Source organism: Hyperoodon ampullatus, assembly GCF_949752795.1.
Source record: "Hyperoodon ampullatus genome assembly, chromosome: 9".
Classification (NCBI taxonomy): domain Eukaryota; kingdom Metazoa; phylum Chordata; class Mammalia; order Artiodactyla; family Ziphiidae; genus Hyperoodon; species Hyperoodon ampullatus.
The window spans coordinates 90,319,867-90,340,221 of NC_136922.1; the positions used below are offsets into that span (position 1 = coordinate 90,319,867).

Genomic DNA, 20,355 nt, shown 5'->3' on the forward strand with positions numbered 1-20,355 from the left:
TTAGGAAAAAATGTCTACAAAGGGTCTTTGGTGGGGGCCGGGGGAGGGGCAATAATGAAGACAAGACTGAGGAGCACCGCTGCTGTCTTACTAGTCTCCACCACCCTTAACACAAACGCATCAGGGACTCAACAAACGTTCGTGGAATTCAATGGCACCTCTTCAGTGGTCTACTTAAGGGTTGGGGAATCTTCCACAGTGACTGTTACGAGCAAATCTACAAGGTAGAAAAGTTCCTCTGATATCAATCCCTCTTGAGGCACTCTGTGAAAGTTGGTTACTTCAAATGTTGTGGTTTTCTTGAGCTTGTCCTCCATGAGGCACTGCCCAATCACTGGAAGAAGGACAAAGTGAGCAGTTGTCTTTGTTCTCCTGAGGCCTCCAGAGTTCCCACATTACCAATGATCCCATATTACAAAATATAGCACCCTGTTCTGCATTTTCATCTTAACCAAAGACATTTACCCAAACCTAGTGATTAGAGGGATTTAATTGTATTATTATATATTACTATAATGCTATTTATTAAAAACAACTCCATTCTCTATTGGTGGTATTAATATTAAACAGCAATGCCAAGGATCACATTCTTAAATACTCCCATCGGGTATAAAAATAAACAATGCTAAGCCTAAGCCATTCCCGTACAGAGCTGTGCTTACCATCGGAAGCGGAACAAGAGTTCCACTTTAGGCTCTACTACCTATGAAGGTTTCCTTGAAAACTACTGCTCTATATCCAATTCAACGTTTTCTTTTAGCACTCCTTATGTGTGAGGGACAGGGCTAAACTTTGCAGGAATCCATAAACAACCATGTAAGACATTTCTCTCATTCTAGGAGCTAATCAAAACCATTAGCCTAAGTATGAGTGACAGGAGAGGGAATCTTAGTTCCAGATAGTTCCTAGCACAGTGCTTTTCAACCCTGGCTAGGCTGCTCTGTAATAACCATAAGCCTGAGAAGCCTCACCCTCCCAGGTGGGGTGGGGCTCTGGATTTGAAAGCTTCCCAGTAGATCCTAATGTGCATCCAGAGTTGAAAACCACTAGTGTAGGTCTGGGGAAAGGGCTGTGTGTGTGTGTGTGTGTGTGTGCGCGCGCGTGCGTGTTTAAGATGCACAGGTAATTCTTACCTGCTGTCACAGGGTTGAGAGCCAGTCCACAGTGCTTAAAAGCACACAATGACATGCAGGATATCCAGCTATGCTGCTAACCTTATGACAGTAGAAGTTTATTACCCTAAGTTTAGTTTTCTTATCTTTAAAATGGGAACAGTATTAGGGCCTATCTCATTGGTTTATTGTAGAGTAAATAAGCCAGTTCCTGAAATGCACTTAATAGAGGGAAAAAGGCAAAAACTAAAACACTAGGATACCTTCAATCTAAGTATAGGAACCCTTTTAAAGACATTTATGTTGAGCAATTTTTCTCACCTGTAAAATAGAAGTGATGTGTTTTTAACGTCATAGTGAGGATTCAATGAGAAAATATACATAAATCGCCAAGCACAAGACTTAGTCCCAAAAGAGCTCATTATACTTCTTGTTTTCCCTTCCATTTTCTCTTTCCTGAAAGCTTAGGACAATTCAATTAAAGAGTAATTATCAAGAACCTATTGTGTGTGCAGGTAGGTGGTGGCTGAGAGGGAGCTGCCAACTGAATGAGACCTGATCCCTGCCAAACACGGAATATGAGACAGTAGGAACCCAGTGCCCTGTGGGGATGGTTAGAGGACCGTTCTATTCATCTTCACACCAACAATCTCTGGGCACCGAGTCTGGCTTTCACCCAAGCAACTGAATGAATGTGGGATGCCTCACTTTAAGCAAACATGATCTAGAATATGAGGACTGTATGAAAGTTAAAAATAAATTATTTTGAAAAATGATTCGCTTTCAAGGTGTGTTCTTCATAGGATGTCGTAAAAGGCATCATAATAGGATCGTATCAAGGTGGCAGAGGAGTAGGACATGGAGCTCACCTTCTCCCACAAATGCATCAAAAATACCTCTACATGTGGAACAATTCTCACAGAATATCTACTGAACGCTGGCAGAAGACCTCAGACTCCCAAAAGGGCAAGAAAATCTCCACATAACTGAGTAGGGCAAAAGAAAAAAAGAGAGAGAAAGGAATCCGGATGGGATCTGCACCCCTTTTGGGGAGCTGTGAAGGAGGAAAGGTTCCTGCACCCGGGGAAGTCCCCTCACGGGCGGCAAAAGCAGCTGGGACAGAGGGGGAGCTTCAGAGCCTCGGAGGAGAGTGCAGAACCCTGTTTGCAGAGAGAGACCTGCATAGAAGGTCAGTGCTGCCAGCACTCCCCAGCTTGGGTCGCTTGTCCACTGGGGAGAGTCAGGGTTGGGTGCTAAAGCTCAGGCTTCGGAGGTCGGACCCCGGGGAGAGGACTGGGGTTGGCTGTGTGGAGAAAGCCAGCACACGCTGAGGAAAGAGACAGCAAATATCCAAACCAAAAACCGCCCTCACGCCAAAAAAAAATTAAACCCACACAAGCTACGCAGGGACACTCCCGCATATAAATAGCCCTCCAAGACTACAGTAGATAATTGTTTCTCCTAAACTCACACAGTAAGAGAAATACAAGCAAAATGAAGAAGCAGAGGAACTACTCCCAGTTAAAAGACCAAGAGAGGGCTTCCCTGGTGGCACAGTGGTTGAGAGTCTGCCTGCCGATGCAGGGGGCACGGGTTCGTGCCCCGGTCCGGGAGGATCCCGCGTGCCACGGAGCGGCTGGGCCCGTGAGCCACGGCCACTGAGCCTGCGCATCCGGAGCCTGTGCTCCGCAACGGGAGAGGCCACAACAGTGAGAGGCCCGCGTACCGCAAAAAAAAAAAAAAAAACAACTATTACATGGGGACTAAGCAACATCCTACTAAAAAACCAATGGGTCAACAAGGAAATCAAAAAGGAAATTAAAAATTACCTTGATACAAATGACAATGAAAACACAACCATACAAAATCTATGGGATGCAGCAAAAGCAGTTCTTAGAGGGAAGTTCATAGCAATACAGGCCTTCCTCAAAAAATATGAAAAATTTCAAAGAAACAATCTAACCTACCACCTAAAAGAATCAGAAAAAGAAGAACAAATAAAACCTAAAGTCAGCAGAAGGAAGGAAATAATAAAGATTGGGGAGGAAATAAATAAGATAGAGAGTAAAAAGACAATAGAAAAAAATCAATAAAACCAAGAGCTAGTTCTTTGAAAGGGTAAACAAAACTGACAAATCTCTGGCCAGGCTCACCAAGAAGAAAAGAGAGAGAACCCAAAATAAACAAAATAAGAAATGAAAAAGGAGAAAGCTCAAGTGATACCACAAAAATACAAAAAACCCATAAGAGAATACTATAAACAATTATATGCAAACAAATTTGACAACCTAGAATAAATGGACAACTTTCTAGAAACATACAGCCCACCAAACTGAATCAAGAAGAAATACATAATTTGAACAGACCAATCACTAGAAGCGAAACAGAATCTGCAATTTAAAAATATGCCCATGGGGCTTCCCTGGTGGCGCAGTGGTTTAGAGTCCACCTGCTGATGCAGGGGAAACGGGTTCGTGCCCCAGTCTGGGAAGATCCCACATGCCGCGGAGCAGCTGGGCCCATGAGCCATGGCTGCTGAGCCTACGTGTCCGGAGCCTGTGCTCTGCAACTGGAGAGGCCACAACAGTGAGAGGCCCACGTACCACACACAAAAAAAAAAAATAAATTAAAATAAAATAAAATAAAATAAAAATATACCCTACAGGGACTTCCTTGGTGGCCCAGTGGTTAAGACTTCACCTTCCAATGCAGAGGGTGTGGGTTCGATCCCTGCTCAGGGAGCTAAGATCCCACACGCCTCATGGCCAAGAAACCAAAATATAAAACAGAAAGAAATATTGTAATGAATTCAGCAAGACTTTAAAAATGGTCCAGGGCTTCCCTGGTGGCGCAGTGGTTGAGAGTCCGCCTGCCGATGCAGGGGACATGGGTTCGTGCCCCGGCCCGGGAGGATCCCACATGCCGCAGAGCGGCTGGGCCCGTGAGCCATGGCCGCTGAGCCTGCGCGTCTGGAGCCTGTGCTCCGCAACGGGAGAGGCCACAACAGTGAGAGGCCCGCGTACCGCAAAAAAAAAAAAAAAAAAAAATGGTCCATATCAAAAAAACCTTAAAAACAAAAAAACTCCCTACAAACAAAAGTCCAGAACCAGATGTCTTCACAGGCAAATTCTACCAAACATACAAAGAATTTATACTGATCGTTCTCAAACTCTTCCAAAGGATTGAAGAGGAGGGAACACTCCCACAGACATTTTATGAAGCCACCATCACCCTGATATCAAAACCAAAGATACCACCAAAAAAAGAAAATTACAGGCCAATGTCTTTGATGAATATAGATGCAAAAATTCTCAACAAAATATTAGCAAATTGATTCCAACAACACATAAAAAAGATCATACACCACAACCAAGTGGGATTCATCCCAAGTTCACAAGGATGGTTCAACACAGGCAAATCAATCAATGTAATACACCACATTAACAAAAGAAAAGTCAAAAACCAAATAATCATCTCAACAGATGCAGAAAAAGCATTTGACAAAATTCAACATCCATTCATGATAAAAACTCTTACCAAAGTGGGTATAGAAGGAACATATCTCAACATAATAAAAGCCATTTATGACAAACCCATAGCCAATATAATACTCAATGGTGAAAAGCTGAAAGCCTTCCTGCTTAAAATCTGAGAAGGATGCCCATTCTCACCACTTCTATTCAACACAGTATTGGAAGTCTTAACCACAGCAACCAGACAAGAAAAAGAAATAAAACGTATTCAAATTGGAAGGAAAGAGGTAAAATTATCACTATATGCAGATGACATGATACTATATATAGAAAACCTTAAGGACTCCACACAAAAACTACTAGATCTAATAAATGAATTCAACAAAGTAGCAGGATACAAGATTAACATTCAGAAATCAGTTGCATTTCTTTATGCTAACAATAAAATATCAGAAAGGGAATGTAAAAAAGCAATACCTTTCAAAAATCACACACACACACACACACAAAACCCCAAGGAATAAAACTGACCAAGGAGGTGAAAGACTTATACGTTGAGAACTATAAAACATTAATAAAGGGACTTCACTGGTGGCGCAGTGGTTGAGAATCTGCCTGCCAGTGGAGGGGACATGGGTTCAATCCCTGGTCCAGGAAGATCCCACATGCACCGGAGCAACTAAGCCTGTCCACCACAACTACTGAGCCTGCGCTCTAGAGCCCTCAAGCCACAACTACTGAGCCCACGTGCCACAACTACTGAAGCCCATGTGCCTAGAGCCCATGCTCCGCTACAAGAGAAGCCACTGCAATGAGAAGCCTGCACACCACAAAAAAGAGTATCCCCTACTCGCTGCAACTAGAGAAAGCCCGCGTGCAGCAATGAAGAACCAACACAGCCAAGAAAAAAAAAAAAGACTTAAACATAAGACATGACACCATAAAATTCTTAGAAGAGAGCATAGGCAAATCATTCTCTGTAATATATCATACCAATGTTTTCGTAGGTTAGCCTCCCAAGACAACAGAAGTAAAAACAAAATAAACAAATGGGACCTAATCAAACTTACAAGATTTTGCATAGCAGAGGAAATCATAAAAGCAAAACAAAACAAAACAAAACTATGAAAAGACAACCTACAGAATGGGAAAAAATATCTGCAAATTATGCAACTAACAAGGGCTTAATCTCCAAAGTATACAAACAGCTCATACAACTCAACAACAACAAAAAAACAAACAACCCAATCGAAAAATGGGCAGAAGACCTTAATAGACAATTCTCCAAAGAAGACATACACATGGCCAGTAGGCACATGAAAAGACGCTCAGCATCACTAATTATTAGAGAAATGCAAATCAAAACTACAATGAGGTACCACCTCACACTGGTCAGATGGCCATCATTAAAAAGTCTACCAATAACAAATGCTGGAGAGGGTGTAGAGAAAAGGGAACCCTCCTACACTGTTGCTGGGAATGTAAATTGGTGCAGTCACTATGGAAAACAGTATGGAGGTTCCTCAGAAAACTAAAAATAGAACTACCATATGATCCAGCCATCCCACTCCTGGGCAAATACCTGGACAAAACTATAATTCAAAACGATACATGCGTAGGACCTGTGAAGAAGGGGAGAGGCAGCATGTGGAAAGGGGGGCCTCTGGAGTGTGGTGCTCCAGAGGTTTCAGAGCACACTGGACACAGCAAAAAACTAGAATATCTGCAGAGGAACTCAAGAGAGTGATCAACATTAATGTGTCAGAAGATCGGAGGAAGAACCAAGATGGCGGAGTAGAAGGACGTGCTCTCACTCCCTCTTGTGAGAACACCAGAATCACAACTAGCTGCTGGACAATCATCGACAGGAAGACACTGGAACCCACCAAAGAAGATACCCCACATCCAAAGACAAAGGAGAAGCCACAATGAGACGGTAGGAGGGGCGCAATCACAGTAAAATCAAATCCCATAACTGGTGGGTGGGTGACTCACAGACTGGAGAACACTTATGCCACAGAAGTCCACCCACTGGAGTGAAGTTTCTGCGCCCCATGTCGGACTTCCCAACCTGGGGGTCCGGCAACAGGAGGAAGAATTCCTAGAGAATCAGACTTTGAAGCCTAGTGGGAACTGATTGCAGGACTCCGACAGGATTGGGGGAAACAGAGACTCCACTCTTGGAGGGCACGCACAAACTAGTGTGCACATTGGGACCCAGGGGAAGGGGCAGTGACCCCTGGGGAGACTGAACCAGACCTACCCACTAGCGTAGGAGGGTCTCCTGCAGAGGCAGGGGGTGGCTCTGTTTCACCATGGGGACAAGGACACTGGCAGCAGAAGTTCTGGGAAGTACTCCTTGGCATGAGCCCTCCCAGAGTATGTCATTAACCCCACCAAAGAGCCCAGGTAGGCCCCAGTGTTGGGTTGCCTCAGGCCAAACAACCAACAGGGAGGGAATCCAGCCCCACCCATCAACAGTGGATTAAAGTTTTACTGAACTCCGCCCACCAGAGCAACAGTCAGCTCTACCCACCACCAGTCCCTCCCATCACGCTTCTTAGATAGCCTCATCCACCAGAGGGCAGAGAGCAGAACCAAGAAGAACTATAATCCTGCAGCCTGTGGAACAAAAACCACATTCACAGAAAGACAGACAAAATGAAAAGGCAGAGGGCTATGTACCAGATGAAGGAACAAGATAAAACCCCAGAAAAACAACTAAATGAAGTGGAGATAGGAAACCTTCCAGAAAAAGAATTCAGAATAATGATAGTGAAGATGATCCAGGACCTCGGAAAAAGAATGGAGGCAAAGATCGAGAAGATGCAAGAAATGTTTAACAAAGGCCTAGAAGAATTAAAGAACAAACAAACAGAGATAAACAATACAATAACTGAAATGAAAACTGCACTAGAAGGAATCAGTAGCAGAATAACTGAGGCAGAAGAACAGATAAGTGACCTGGAAGACAGAATGGTGGAATTCACTGCTGCGGAACAGACTAAAGAAAAAAGAATGAAAAGAAATGAAGACAGCCTAAGAGACCTCTGGGACAACATTAAACACAACAACATTCGCATTATAGGGGTCCCAGAAGGCGAAGAGAGAGAGAAAGGACCAGAGAAAATATTTGAAGAGATTATAGTCGAAAATTTCCCTAACATGGGAAAGGAAATAGCCACCCAAGTCCAGGAAGCGCAATGAGTCCCATACAGGATAAACCCAAGGAGAAACACGCCGAGACACATAGGAATCAAATTGGCAAAAATGAAAGACAAAGAAAAATTATTGAAAGCAGCAAGCAAAAAATGACAAATAACATACAAGGGAACTCCCATAAGGTTAACAGCTGATTTCTAAGCGGAAACTCTACAAGCCAGAAGGGAGTGGCATGATATACTTAAAGTGATGGAAGGGAAGAACCTACAACCAAGATTACTCAACCTGGCAGGGATCTCATTCAGATTTCATGGAGAAATCAAAACCTTTACAGACAAGCAAAAGCTACGAGAATTCAGCACCACCAAACCAGCTCTAAAACAAATGCTAAAGGAACTTCTCTAAGTGGGAAACACAAGAGAAGAAAAGGACCTTCAAAAACAAACCCCAAACAATTAAGAAAATGGTCAAAGGAACATACATATTGATAATTACCTTAAACGTGAATGGATTAAATGCTCCAATCAAAAGACACGGGCTTGCTGAATGGATACAAAAACAAGTCCCATATATATGCTGCCTACAAGAGACCCACTTCAGACCTAGGGACACATACAGACTGAAAGTGAGGGGATGGAAAAAGATATTCCATGCAAATGGAAATCAAAAGAAAGCTGGAGGAGCTATACTCATACCAGGTAAAATAGACTTTAAAATGAGGAATGTTAGAAGAGACAAGGAAGGACACTACATAATGATCAAGGGATCAATCCAAGAAGAAGATATAACAATTATAAATATATATGCACCCAATACAGGAGCACATCAATACATAAGGCAACTGCTAACAGCTATAAAAGAGGAAATCAAGAGTAAAACAATAATAGTGGGGGACTTTAACACCTCACTTACACCAATGGACACATCACCCAAAATGAAGATAAATAAGGAAACAGAAGCTTTAAATGACACAAGAGACCAGAGAGATTTAATTGATATTTATAGCACACTGCACCCAAAAACAGCAGATTACACTTTCTTCTCAAGTGCGCATGGAACATTTTCCAGGATAGATCACATCTTTGGTCACAAATCAAGCCTTGGTAAATTTAAGAAAATTGAAATCATATACAGCATCTTTTCTGACCACAATGTTATGAGATTAGAAATGAATTACACGAAAAGAAACGTAAAAAAACACAATCACATGGAGGCTAAACAATACGTTACTAAATAACCAAGAGATCACTGAAGAAATCAAAGAGGAAATCAAAAAATACCTAGAGAAAAATGAACAATGAAAACACGACGATCCAAAACCTATGGGATGCAGCAAAAGAAGTTCTAAGGGTGAAGTTTATAGCTATACAAGCCTACCTCAAGAAACAAGAAAAATCTCAAGTAAACAATCTAACCTTACACCTAAAGGAACTAGAGAAAGAAGAACAAACAAAACCCAAAGTTAGCAGAAGGAAAGAAATCATAAAGATCAGAGCAGAAATAAATGAAATAGCAACAAAGAAAACAATAGCAAAGATCAATAAAACTAAAACCTGGTTCTTTGAGAAGATAAATAAAATTGATAAACCATTAGCCAGACTCATCAAGAAAAAGAGGGAGAGGACTCAAATCAATAAAATTAGAAATGAAAAAGGAGAAGTTACAACAGACACTGCAGAAATACAAAGCATCCTAAGAGACTACTACAAGCAACTCTATGCCAATAAAATGGAAACCTGGAAGAAAAGGACAAATTCTTAGAAAGTTATAACCTCCCCAGACTGAACCAGGAAGAAACAGAAAATATGAACAGACCAATCACAAGTAATTAAATTGAAACTGTGATTAAAAATCTTCCAAGAAACAAGTCCAGGACCACATGGCTTCACAGGTGAATTCTATCAAACATTTAGAGAAGAGCTAGCTCGCATCCTTCTCAAACTCTTCCAAAAAATTGCAGAGGAAGGAACACTCCCAAACTCATTCTATGAGGCCACCATGACCCTGAAACCAAAACCAGACAAAGATACTACAAAAAAAGAAAATTACAGACCAATATCACTGATGAATATAGATGCAAAAATCCTCAACAAAATACTAGCAAACAGAATCCAACAACACATTAAAAGGATCATACACCATGTTCAAGTGGGATTTATCCCAGGGATGCAAGGATTCTTCAATATATGCAAATCAATCAATGTGATACACCATTTTAACAAATTGAAGAATAAAAATCATATGATCATCTCAATACATTCAGAAAAAGCTTTGACAAAATTCAACACCCATTTATGATAAAAACTCTCCAGAAAGTGAGCATAGAGGGAACCTACTTCAACATAATAAAGGCCATATATGACAAACCCACAGCAAACATCATTCTCAATGGTGAAAAACTGAAAGGATTTCCTCTAAGATCAGGAACAAGACAAGGATGTCCACTCTCACCACAATTATTCAACATAGTTTTGGAAGTCCTAGCCATGGAAATCAGAGAAGAAAAAGAAATAAAAGGAATAGAAATTAGAAACGAAGTAGTAAAACTGTCACTGTTTGCAGATGACATGATACTATACATAGAAAATGCTAAAAATGCCACCAGAAAACTACTAGAGCTAATCAATGAATTTGGTAACATTGCAGGATACAAAATTAATGCACAGAAATCTCTTGCATTCCTATACACTAATGATGAAAAATCTGAAAGAGAAATTATGGCAACACTCCCATTTATCATTGCAACAAAAAGAATAAAATACCTAGGAATAAACCTACCTAGGGAGACAAAAGACCTGTATGCAGAAAACTATAAGACACTGATGAAAGAAATTAAAGATGATACCAACAGATGGAGAGATATACCATGTTCCTGGACTGGAAGAATCAACATTGTGAAAATGACTATACTACCCAAAGCAATCTACAGATTCAATGCAATCCCTATCAAATTACCAATGGCATTTTTTACGGAAATAGGACAAATCGTCTTAAAATTTGTATGGAGACACAAAAGACCCCGAATAGCCAAAGCAGTCTTGAGGGAAAAAAACGGAGCTGGAGGAGTCAGACTCCCTGACTTCAGACTATATACTACAAAGCTACAGTAATCAAGACAATATGGTACCTGCACAAAAACAGAAACATAGATATCAATGGAACAAGATAGAAAGCCCAGAGATAAACCCACGCACCTATGGTCAACTCATCTATGACAAAGGAGGCAAAGATATACAATGGAGAAAAGACAGTCTCTTCAATAAGTGGTGCTGGGAAAACTGGACAGCTACATGTAAAAGAATGAAATTAGAACACTCCTTAACACAATACTAAAAATAAACTCAAAATGGATTAGAGACCTAAATGTGTGACCAGACACTATAAAACTCTTAGAGGAAAACATAGGAAGAACACTCTTTGATGAAAATCACAGCAAGATCTTTCTTGATCCACCTCCTAGAGTAATGGAAATAAAAACAAAAATAAACAAATGGGACCTAATGAAACTTCAAAGTTTTTGCACAGCAAAGGAAACCATAAACAAGGCGAAAAGACAACCCTCAGAATGGGAGAAAATATTTGCAAACGAATCAACGGACAAAGGATTAATCTCCAAAATATATAAACAGCTCATGCACCTCAATATTAAAAAAACAAACAATCCAATCCAAAAATATGCAGAAGACCTAAATAGACATTTCTCCAAAGAAGACATACTGATGGCCAAGAAGCACATGAAAAACTGCTCAACATCACTAATTATTAGAGAAATGCAAATCAAAACTACAATGAGGTATCACCTCACACCAGTTAGAATGGGCATCATCAGAAAATCTACAAACAACAAATGCTGGAGAGGGTGTGGAGAAACGAGAACCCTCTTGCACTGTTGGTGGGAATGTAAATTGATACAGCCACTATGGAGGACAGTATGGAGGTTCCTTAAAAAACTAAAAATAGAATTACCATATGACCCAGCAATCCCACACTGGGCATATACCCAGAGAAAAGCATAATTCAAAAAGACACATGCACCCTAATGTTCATTGCAGCACTATTTACAATAGCCAGGTCATGGAAGCAACCTAAATGCCCACTGACAGAGGAATGGATAAAGAAGTTGTGGTACATATATACAATGGAATATTACTCAGCCATAAAAAGGAACAAAATTGAGTCATTTGTTGAGACGTGGATGGATCTAGAGACTGTCATACAGAGTGAAGTAAGTCAGAAAGAGAAAAACAAATATCGTATATTAATGCATGTATGTGGAACCTAGAAAAATGGTACAGATGAACCAGTTTGCAGGGTGGAAGTTGAGACACAGGTGTAGAGAACGTGTGGACACCAAGGGGGGAAAACCACGGTGGGGTGGGGATGGTGGTGTGCTGAATTGGGCGATTGGGATTGACATGTCTACACTGATGTGTATAAAATTGATGACTAATAAGAACCTGCAGTATAAACAAACAAAGCAACTAATACTAAACTTTCTTTGCGTTATTTGTATGGAAATATGTTAATATGTTTCAGACGTTACATGAAATTTCTAAAAATCTTATATGTTCTGGTATAATGTTATAAGTCATAATTCTAGTTATTACTTTAAAATGTATATCTCAGAAATAACTAAATTTCCTTGTAAACTGCATTATTATGAACTTTCATCAAATCTTTAACCATGGTCATTTTTAAGTCTTTTGTCATTTACAGACAGTTCTGGGTGTACTCTGATGGTTTTGCAAAAATGTTCCTATAAAAGGGTTTCATCTTCAAGGAATTCATGGAAAAGACTCTGACAAGTACAGGTTTCTGGTAACTGACTATACTGCTGAACTGAATGAATAAGCATTTTCAGAACTCTAATGGAAAACTAATGAATTCATAAAAGTGCTAAGAAAAGATCAAGATAAAAAAAATTAATTACATGGGACTGAGTGAACTGATGAGGATGATTATAATTTTTGTGACTTTCTGTTTGGAAAAAAAAAAATCCCACAAGGACTCAGAGGCAAAAAATATACAAATCAATTTTCACTGCAAAGTAAGGGCGCTGGGGCTTCCCTGGTGGCGCAGTGGTTGAGAGTCCGCCTGCCGACGCGGGGGACGTGGGTTCGTGCCCCGGTCCGGGAGGATCCCGCATGCCGCGGAGCGGCTGGGCCCGTGGGCCGTGGCCGCTGAGCCTGTGCGTCCGGAGCCTGTGCTCCACAGCGGGAGAGGCCACAGCAGTGAGAGGCCCGCGTATCGCACAAAAAAAAAAAAAAAAAAAAAAAAAAGTAAGGGCGCTGTTACAGTGGAGGAATAGTGGACTGAATGTCAATATTATGACATAGTATAAGTGTGTTTCGTGTTTGGTAATTGCAATCATTGCTGCTTTTGTTGTGGTCATCCATTTACAATGCTTGGTGTCAGTTTATCTCTTGTAAAAATAGAATACAGTGTGTGTGTGTGTGTGAAAAAAAAAGATACATGCACCCCTATGTTCATAGCAGCACTATTCACAATAACCAAAACATGGAAATAACCTAAGTGTCCATCAATGGATGAATGGATAAAAAAGATGTGATATATACAATGGAATACTACTCAGTCATAACAAAGAATGAAATAATGCCATTTGCAGCAACATGGATGCAACTAAAGATTATCATACTAAGTGAAGTAAGTCAGAAAGAGAAAGACAAATGCCATATGATACCACCTACATATGGAATCTAAAATATGGCATAAATGAAACTATCTATGAAACAGAAACAGACTCACAGACATAGAGATCAGACTTGTGGTTGCCAAGGTGGGTAGGGAGGGATAAGGATGGACTGGGAGTTTGGGGTTGGTAGATACAAGCTATTACATTTAGGATGGACAAACAACAAGGTCCTACTGTATAGCACAGGGAACTATATTCAATCTCTTGGGTTAAACCATAATGGAAAAGAATATGAAAAAGAATGTCTATATGTGTACAACTGAGTCACTGTGCTGTACAGCAGAGATTGGCACAGCATTGTAAATCAACTATACTTCAATTTTTTAAAAAGTGTTAAAAATAAATAATTGAAATCAGGATCTTGAAGTGATAGCTACGTCCCCATATTCATTGCAGCACTATTTGCAATACCTAGTGAAGATACAGAAACAACTGAAATGTCCATGGACAGAAGAATGTATACAGAAAATGCAGTATAAACATACAATAAATATTATTCAGCCTTAAAAAAGAGGGAAATGACACCATTTGCAACAACATGGAAGGCATGCTAAATGAAGTCAGTCAGTCACAAAAGGACAAAAGGACTGCATGATTCCTCTTACATGAAGCATCTAAAATAGTCGAACTTACAGAAGCAGACAATAGAATGGGGATTGCCAGGGTCAGTGGGGGAAGGGAAAATGGGGACTTGCTCAATGGGTATAAGTTTTCAGTTATACAAGGTGAATAAGTTCAAAAGATCTCTGAAAATCGTAGTGCATATGGTTAACAATTCAGTAATGCACACTTAAGAATTTGTTAAGAGGGTACATTTCATGCTCAGTGTTCTTACCATAAAAAAAGGGAGCACAAGGAAATTTTGGAGGTGATGGATATGTTTATTACCTTGATTATGATGATGGTTTCATAAGTGTATGCATACTCATCAATTTGTATACATTAAATACTTCTATACTCTATATACTTCAACAAAGGTATAAAAAAGTTAAAGGTATAAAAAAGTTAAAGCTACTGAAAACATTAAAAAAATTAAAATAGGGCTTCTCTGGTGGCGCAGTGGTTGAGAGTCCGCCTGCCGATGCGGGGGACACGGGTTCGTGCCCCGGTCCGGGAAGATCCCAGATGCCGCGGAGCACCTGGGCCCGTGAGCCATGGCCGCTGGGCCTGCGCGTCCGGAGCCTGTGCTCCGCAACGGGAGAGGCCACAACAGTGAGAGGCCCGCGTATAGCAAAAAAAAAAAAAAAAAAACATTAAAATAAAAAATAAAAGGCATCATAATAATTTTTAATTTTATCTTTATTTATGGAGGTAGCTATTATTATGCCCATTTCATTGCTAAGACACTGGGGGCCAAATGGCACAGAATTAGGTAAGTCTCCCAGGGCCACCTGGCAAATAAATGGTGTTTGCAGACCTCCTTATTATTATCATTCTTATTGTTATTTTTTTTTACAATTCAGTGGTTTTTAGTATTATATTTAGAGTTGTACAGTCATTACCATCATTTAATTTTAGGACACTTCTAAAAGTAATCCCATACCGATTAGGAATCACTCCCTATTTCCCCCTCCCCTTGACAATTCTAATCTACTTTGTCTCTATTTCCATAGGATTTTTATGTCTCCCTAATGTACTCACATAATTTTTTAAAAAATCAACTTACAGAGCTTTTAAAGAACACAATGCTGTATAGCTACCAATAGAACTATTTATTTTAACTTGAATAAGTCACTTTAAAACTTCAGAGTACAAACCTAGATCCTTTTCCCCTGCATTGCTTGTTTTCTTTCTTTCTTTTTTTGGTACGCAGGCCTCTCACTGTTGTGGCCTCTCCCGTTGCGGAGCACAGGCTCCGGACGCGCAGGCTCAGCGGCCATGGCTCACGGCCCAGCCGCTCCGCGGCATGCGGGATCCTCCCAGACCGGGGCACGAACCCGTGTCCCCTGCATCGGCAGGCGGACTCTCAACCACTGCGCCACCAGGGAAGCCCTTTTTTTTTTTTTTTTAAATAATAATTCTTTTTTAAAAATAAATTTATTTATTTATTTTTGGCTGTGTTGGGTCTTCGTTTCTGTGCGAGGGTTTTCTCTAGTGTGGCGAGCAGGGGCCACTCTTCATCACGGTGTGCGGGCCTCTCACTATCGCAGCCTCTCTTGTTGCGGACCACAGGCTCCAGACGCGCAGGCTCAGTAGCTGTGTTTTCTTGAACTTTATTCCTCAGGTATTATAATCACTAATTGCAAACAGCTTCTCTTTGAATTCTCTTTGGCAAGAATCCAAATTTTTACTTTTTTAAAAAAGAAGCAACTCTGAAGAGCAAGAATTAGGCAGATAGTTTATGGCTTCTGTATTTCTTATTCTAGATTTAGAAAACTTCCTTATTTGATTCAACATCAGGCACTTGATGAAAAAATAAAATGCGAAAAAGAAAATGTTTCAGATTGTTTTCCTGACATAAGACACCTCGCCTAGTTAGTGAGCTGATGTGTATCTTGTTTCCAAGGTAGAATGTAAACTCTCTCAGAAGGGAGATCAAGGCACTCATTCATTACTTCACATCTGCCCTGTACACTGCATGGGCGCTTTATATTTTATTATAGGTCCCAATTATAAGTATGAAATCAGAAAGAAAAACCTAAATTTGTTCTCCAACTTGGGGGGAAATGGTTAAAAATGCTCACTTCTCCCTACAAGTCAGTTTAGCATTTCAATTCATACTTAGTGTTCCAAGGAAGCTATATAAGAAGCACAGTTCCTGCTCTATAAAAATTTATTAGCGTTCCACTGTGATGTCCCAAGATAAAGCCACAAATTATGAGAAAGCCAAATCTACAAAAAACCTTAGAAGACCATCTGGTCCAGCCAGCTCTTATTTTCTTTATCTGAAATATGATAAGTTGGAGTTGCCCAAGCAAATCAGGACAAAGCTGCTATTCAGTTTGGGGTACCACTCATTAAACTAACAAATGTACCCCTTACCACATTATGAAAACCCATTGTTGTATGCAAACATTCAGATGTACAAGAAAGATAAGGAGGGCTTCCCTGGTGGTGCAGTGGTTGAGAGTCCGCCTGCCAATGCAGGGGACACGGGTTTGTGCCCCAGTCTGGGAAGATCCCACATGCCGTGGAGCGGCTGGGCCCGTGAGCCATGGCCGCTGAGCCTGCGCGTCCGGAGCCTGTGCTCCGCAACGGGAGAGGCCAGAACAGTGAGAGGCCTGCGTACCGCAAAAAAAAAAAAAAAAAAAAAAAAGAAAGAAAGATAAGGAATGATGGTCTTTTGGGGTTTTTTTTAAACAAATTATTCGAAGTATTCTAAATAGAAGATCCAATAATGCAGAAGAACATCCTGTAAAGTTAGATTTGCCCACAACTTTTCAGGAACAGCTCATAAAACAGGGTATATGTATATTGAAACAAAAGTTGTTAGAAGGGGAACCTACTACGAGCTTCAGGCTTTGCACCTGCATCTCATTTAATCCTTCAAAACCCTGTGAAGCTGGCAAAGCAATCACTGCCCTTTCACAGCTAAGAAAACAGACTCAGGGAGACCAAGTAATTTAGCTAAGGGCTCACAACTGGTTAAAAAATAAATTTAAAAAGGCCCTAAGTTACTAACATAACATATTCTGATGTCATACAGACTTTGGCAAGGTTTAATTCAATGGCATATTCAACACAAACATTACACTATTATTCTCTGACCTTCATTTCCATGGCTGGCCTGATTTTATCACATTTTTATATTTTTAAACCAATTTCCAAAGTGACCTTTCTTTGAAGTGTACCAGCTGACAGCTGGTACAGCTGTGAATGTACTGTAAATGACAGGATACATCTTTTTTTCATTTTCACATCCCTCACCGCCTACTCCAGAGAATGACAAATAAAAGATTTTAATCAACACTTTTTGCACATTAACATTTCAAGCTCTGTAATCGCAAAAATTAATCCCACAGAGTTTACCTTAAGCAAACTGGTTGCTTCAGAGTGACTTAATGAATGTTATCATGAAAATAAAATACATTTCTAGCAGGCACCACAGGAGGAATTGGGTGACCAAAGCCTCAGGGCTGGGCATCCCTGGTGGCGCAGTGGTTGGGAGTCCGCCTGCCGATGCGGGGGACGCGGGTTCGTGCCCCGGTCCGGGAGGATCCCACGTGCCGCGGAGCGGCTGGGCCCGTGAGCCATGGCCGCTGAGCCTGCGCATCCGGAGCCTGTGCTCCGCAACGGGAGAGGCCACAGCAGTGAGGGGCCGGCGTACCGCAAAAAAAAAAAAAAAAAAAAAAAAAAAAAAAGCCTCAGGGCTGCTCAAGCTCAAAAATAACAGGAAAGTTGAAAAAGGTATTGGACTAGGAGTTTAGATTCCTGTATTCCACTTCTGGTTCTGCCACTTACAAGTAGTAAGAGACGACCTAACTTCCTGGGACATGTTTCACTTTCAGTAAAACAGAGAAGATAATTCTTGACCTATCTTGTACACAAGATTGTTCTGATGGTCAATGGAGATAATGTGCAGATTTAAAAACATGGTGCTAAACAGCACCATAGATATTATTTTATAGGTGGAAAAAGGAAGCCCAGAGAGGCTAAATAACTTGAAAACGTCACACAGCCAGGGGATGACAGAGCCGAAGACGGAAACCCCTGAGATTTTCAGTCCTGAGCTTTTAGAGTCCACCTGTTGTCTTTTCTCTAACAGCTTCTACTCAATGAACTTTGCACATTATTACTCAACATTATTTGCGCGCCACCTCAATAAAACTACCCTGGTGTCCCTTTAGGAAAGTGTCATAACCATTCTTGATTTATAAAGCTACACCTCAAAATGCAAGCTTCCTGATGTAATATCTTAATGCTGGAAAGGCTATCCCCGGTCAATTCGACCGACCTTCAGCATAAGAATTCGTTCTACTACATCCGCGAGAGGCATATTGGGCAAAGTACTCACAACCATCTCTAAGGCCAATAAAAGAACTTCTTTGCAGGCTACTTTAAAACAACTGAAGCTTTCTTTGCAGCGTGTACCAAATCAGACTGCTTTTTAAGTCCAAGCTTTGCTCACGTCATATATATGGTATTAGCAGGATCGAGAAAAGAGCTGGAGGAACCTTGGGTTCCTCCACGAGCTCCCTGCCGACCTTGGGGAAAAAACTCTCCAGGCTTCAATCCCCCCAGAGTGTGAAAAGAGGGTGACGACAGCAAACACCCCCAGTGTTCCCCTCGAGGGATGCTGAGAAACTACTGGGCGGGAGAGCGGACGGTGCGCAGGATGACGGTGCAGCCGACTCAGCGGGGTCCCAAGCAGCCCAGGGCAGACACTGGGCGCAGGCGGTCCCACCCTGGGCCCCGCCCGGCTCGGGGGGGGGGAGGTACTGCGCGTGGGGGCGCCCCTCCTCCGGTTTCTTTAGTGCGACAGGCGGGGTTCACTCACCGGGCCAGGAGCTCTAGGAAGATCACGTTACTGCAGCAGCCTGCGAAAACCAGGCCCACCGCGAAGGCAGGGCGCATGGCCGGAGCAGGGTAAGGGGAGCGAGCGCGCAGAGGAAGCGCCCGCCTAGACTGCTACCCCAGGAAACCCGGCTGCCGCCTCGCCGCAGCACTGAACATCACCACCGTCCCGGAGTGCTGCTGTCCCGGGGCCGTCGCTGTCTCCCTTTTCCCGGCGGCCGCCACCAACGCTGCCGGTGAGGAGCTGTAGTTAGCCGTCAGCCGGGGCCCCATTCATCCGAAGGGATGTCCGAGTCCGGGCCAGACTACACTTCCCAGAATGCTGCGCGCCCGTACGTCCGGCTGCGTCGTAACTCGCCTCTGCCCGGCAGCTCCACCGGAGAGGAGAGACAGGCGAGGCGCCCGTCATGCCTCGCGCGGTAGCAAGCCGCGGGGCTTGCTGGGAAGTGAAGTTCCAACGCTGTTAATGTTGTTTCTTAAGAGGCCGCCAAGGGCTCTGAAAGGGATTCGTCCAGCACTTTCACGGTAAACTCACAGCTGACGGCACTAGAGGTACACACCTGTGACTGCTTGATCGTTGGAAGTATTCTAGTATCTGAAAATTCTCCTGAATTGGGAGAAAGTAGAAATCTTCTGAACTTCCTTCTCTACCTTTTGAAAAGAACATTGGACTCGGGAAGTTCTGGGATTGAATCTTGGCTTAGCCACTAATCAGCTCAGCTATCTCAGGCAACTGCTTTCTCATCATAGGTAAAGATGGGAACAGTAATGCCCATCTTACCTGGCTGTTGTGAGGATTAAAAGCTATGATCACCTGGGGATCTTGTTAAAATGCAGGTTCTGATTCACTAGACCTGCTGTGGGGCCTGAGGTTCTGCACTTCCAACAAGTTACCAGGTGTCAGTGATGCTACAGATTTGTCAACCACACTTTGAAGAGCACATGCCTATAAACCAGCTGACTCTGGAGACCTTTCCATCCCAGCCGTCTCATTGGCTCAGGGACTCTGGGCCAGCCAACCAGCCACCCAGGCTCCTCTTTCCCTGTAACCTACAGTCAGGCTCAAACAAACTAACTTGTCCTCCTTCACTTTAACACTGAATATCTTTCGAGAGTAATCTATATTCACGGTCTCTGCTTTTTACTCTCAGCAAAGCCAGGTTATTGAAAGTAGTCTCATTTAGAGCCCTAATGACCTCTCAATGGTCCAAACCAAATACCACAGGCTCGCCTTACTTGATCTTGCCACGGCTTTTGACAATGAAAGCTCTATCCTCTTGGCATTCTCTTGTCCCTCTGCTCATAAGACACGAGCGTCCTGTTTCTCTTTCTACTTCTCTGACTTATCTTTTTCAGTTTTCTTTTTGGGCTTTTCCTCCTCTGCCCACTGAGTTCTTCCTAACAGAGCTCCATCATTTGTCCCTCCTCTCGTTTCCCTGAA

At 42.0% G+C, this 20,355-nt stretch overlaps 1 protein-coding gene across 1 annotated transcript in view; it reads right to left on the bottom strand.

The window, feature by feature from the left end:
* The window catches only part of SLC35B4 (solute carrier family 35 member B4), a gene marked incomplete at both ends in the record, with an annotated part of 35,678 nt that extends 16,704 nt beyond the window's left edge, over positions 1 to 18,974 (bottom strand). The window contains one exon of the mRNA XM_079711998.1: positions 18,898 to 18,974. Coding sequence (XP_079568124.1) covers positions 18,898 to 18,974 — 77 coding nt within the window. The remainder of the gene's footprint in view (positions 1 to 18,897) is intronic.
* Between the last annotated feature and the right edge of the window lie 1,381 nt (positions 18,975 to 20,355).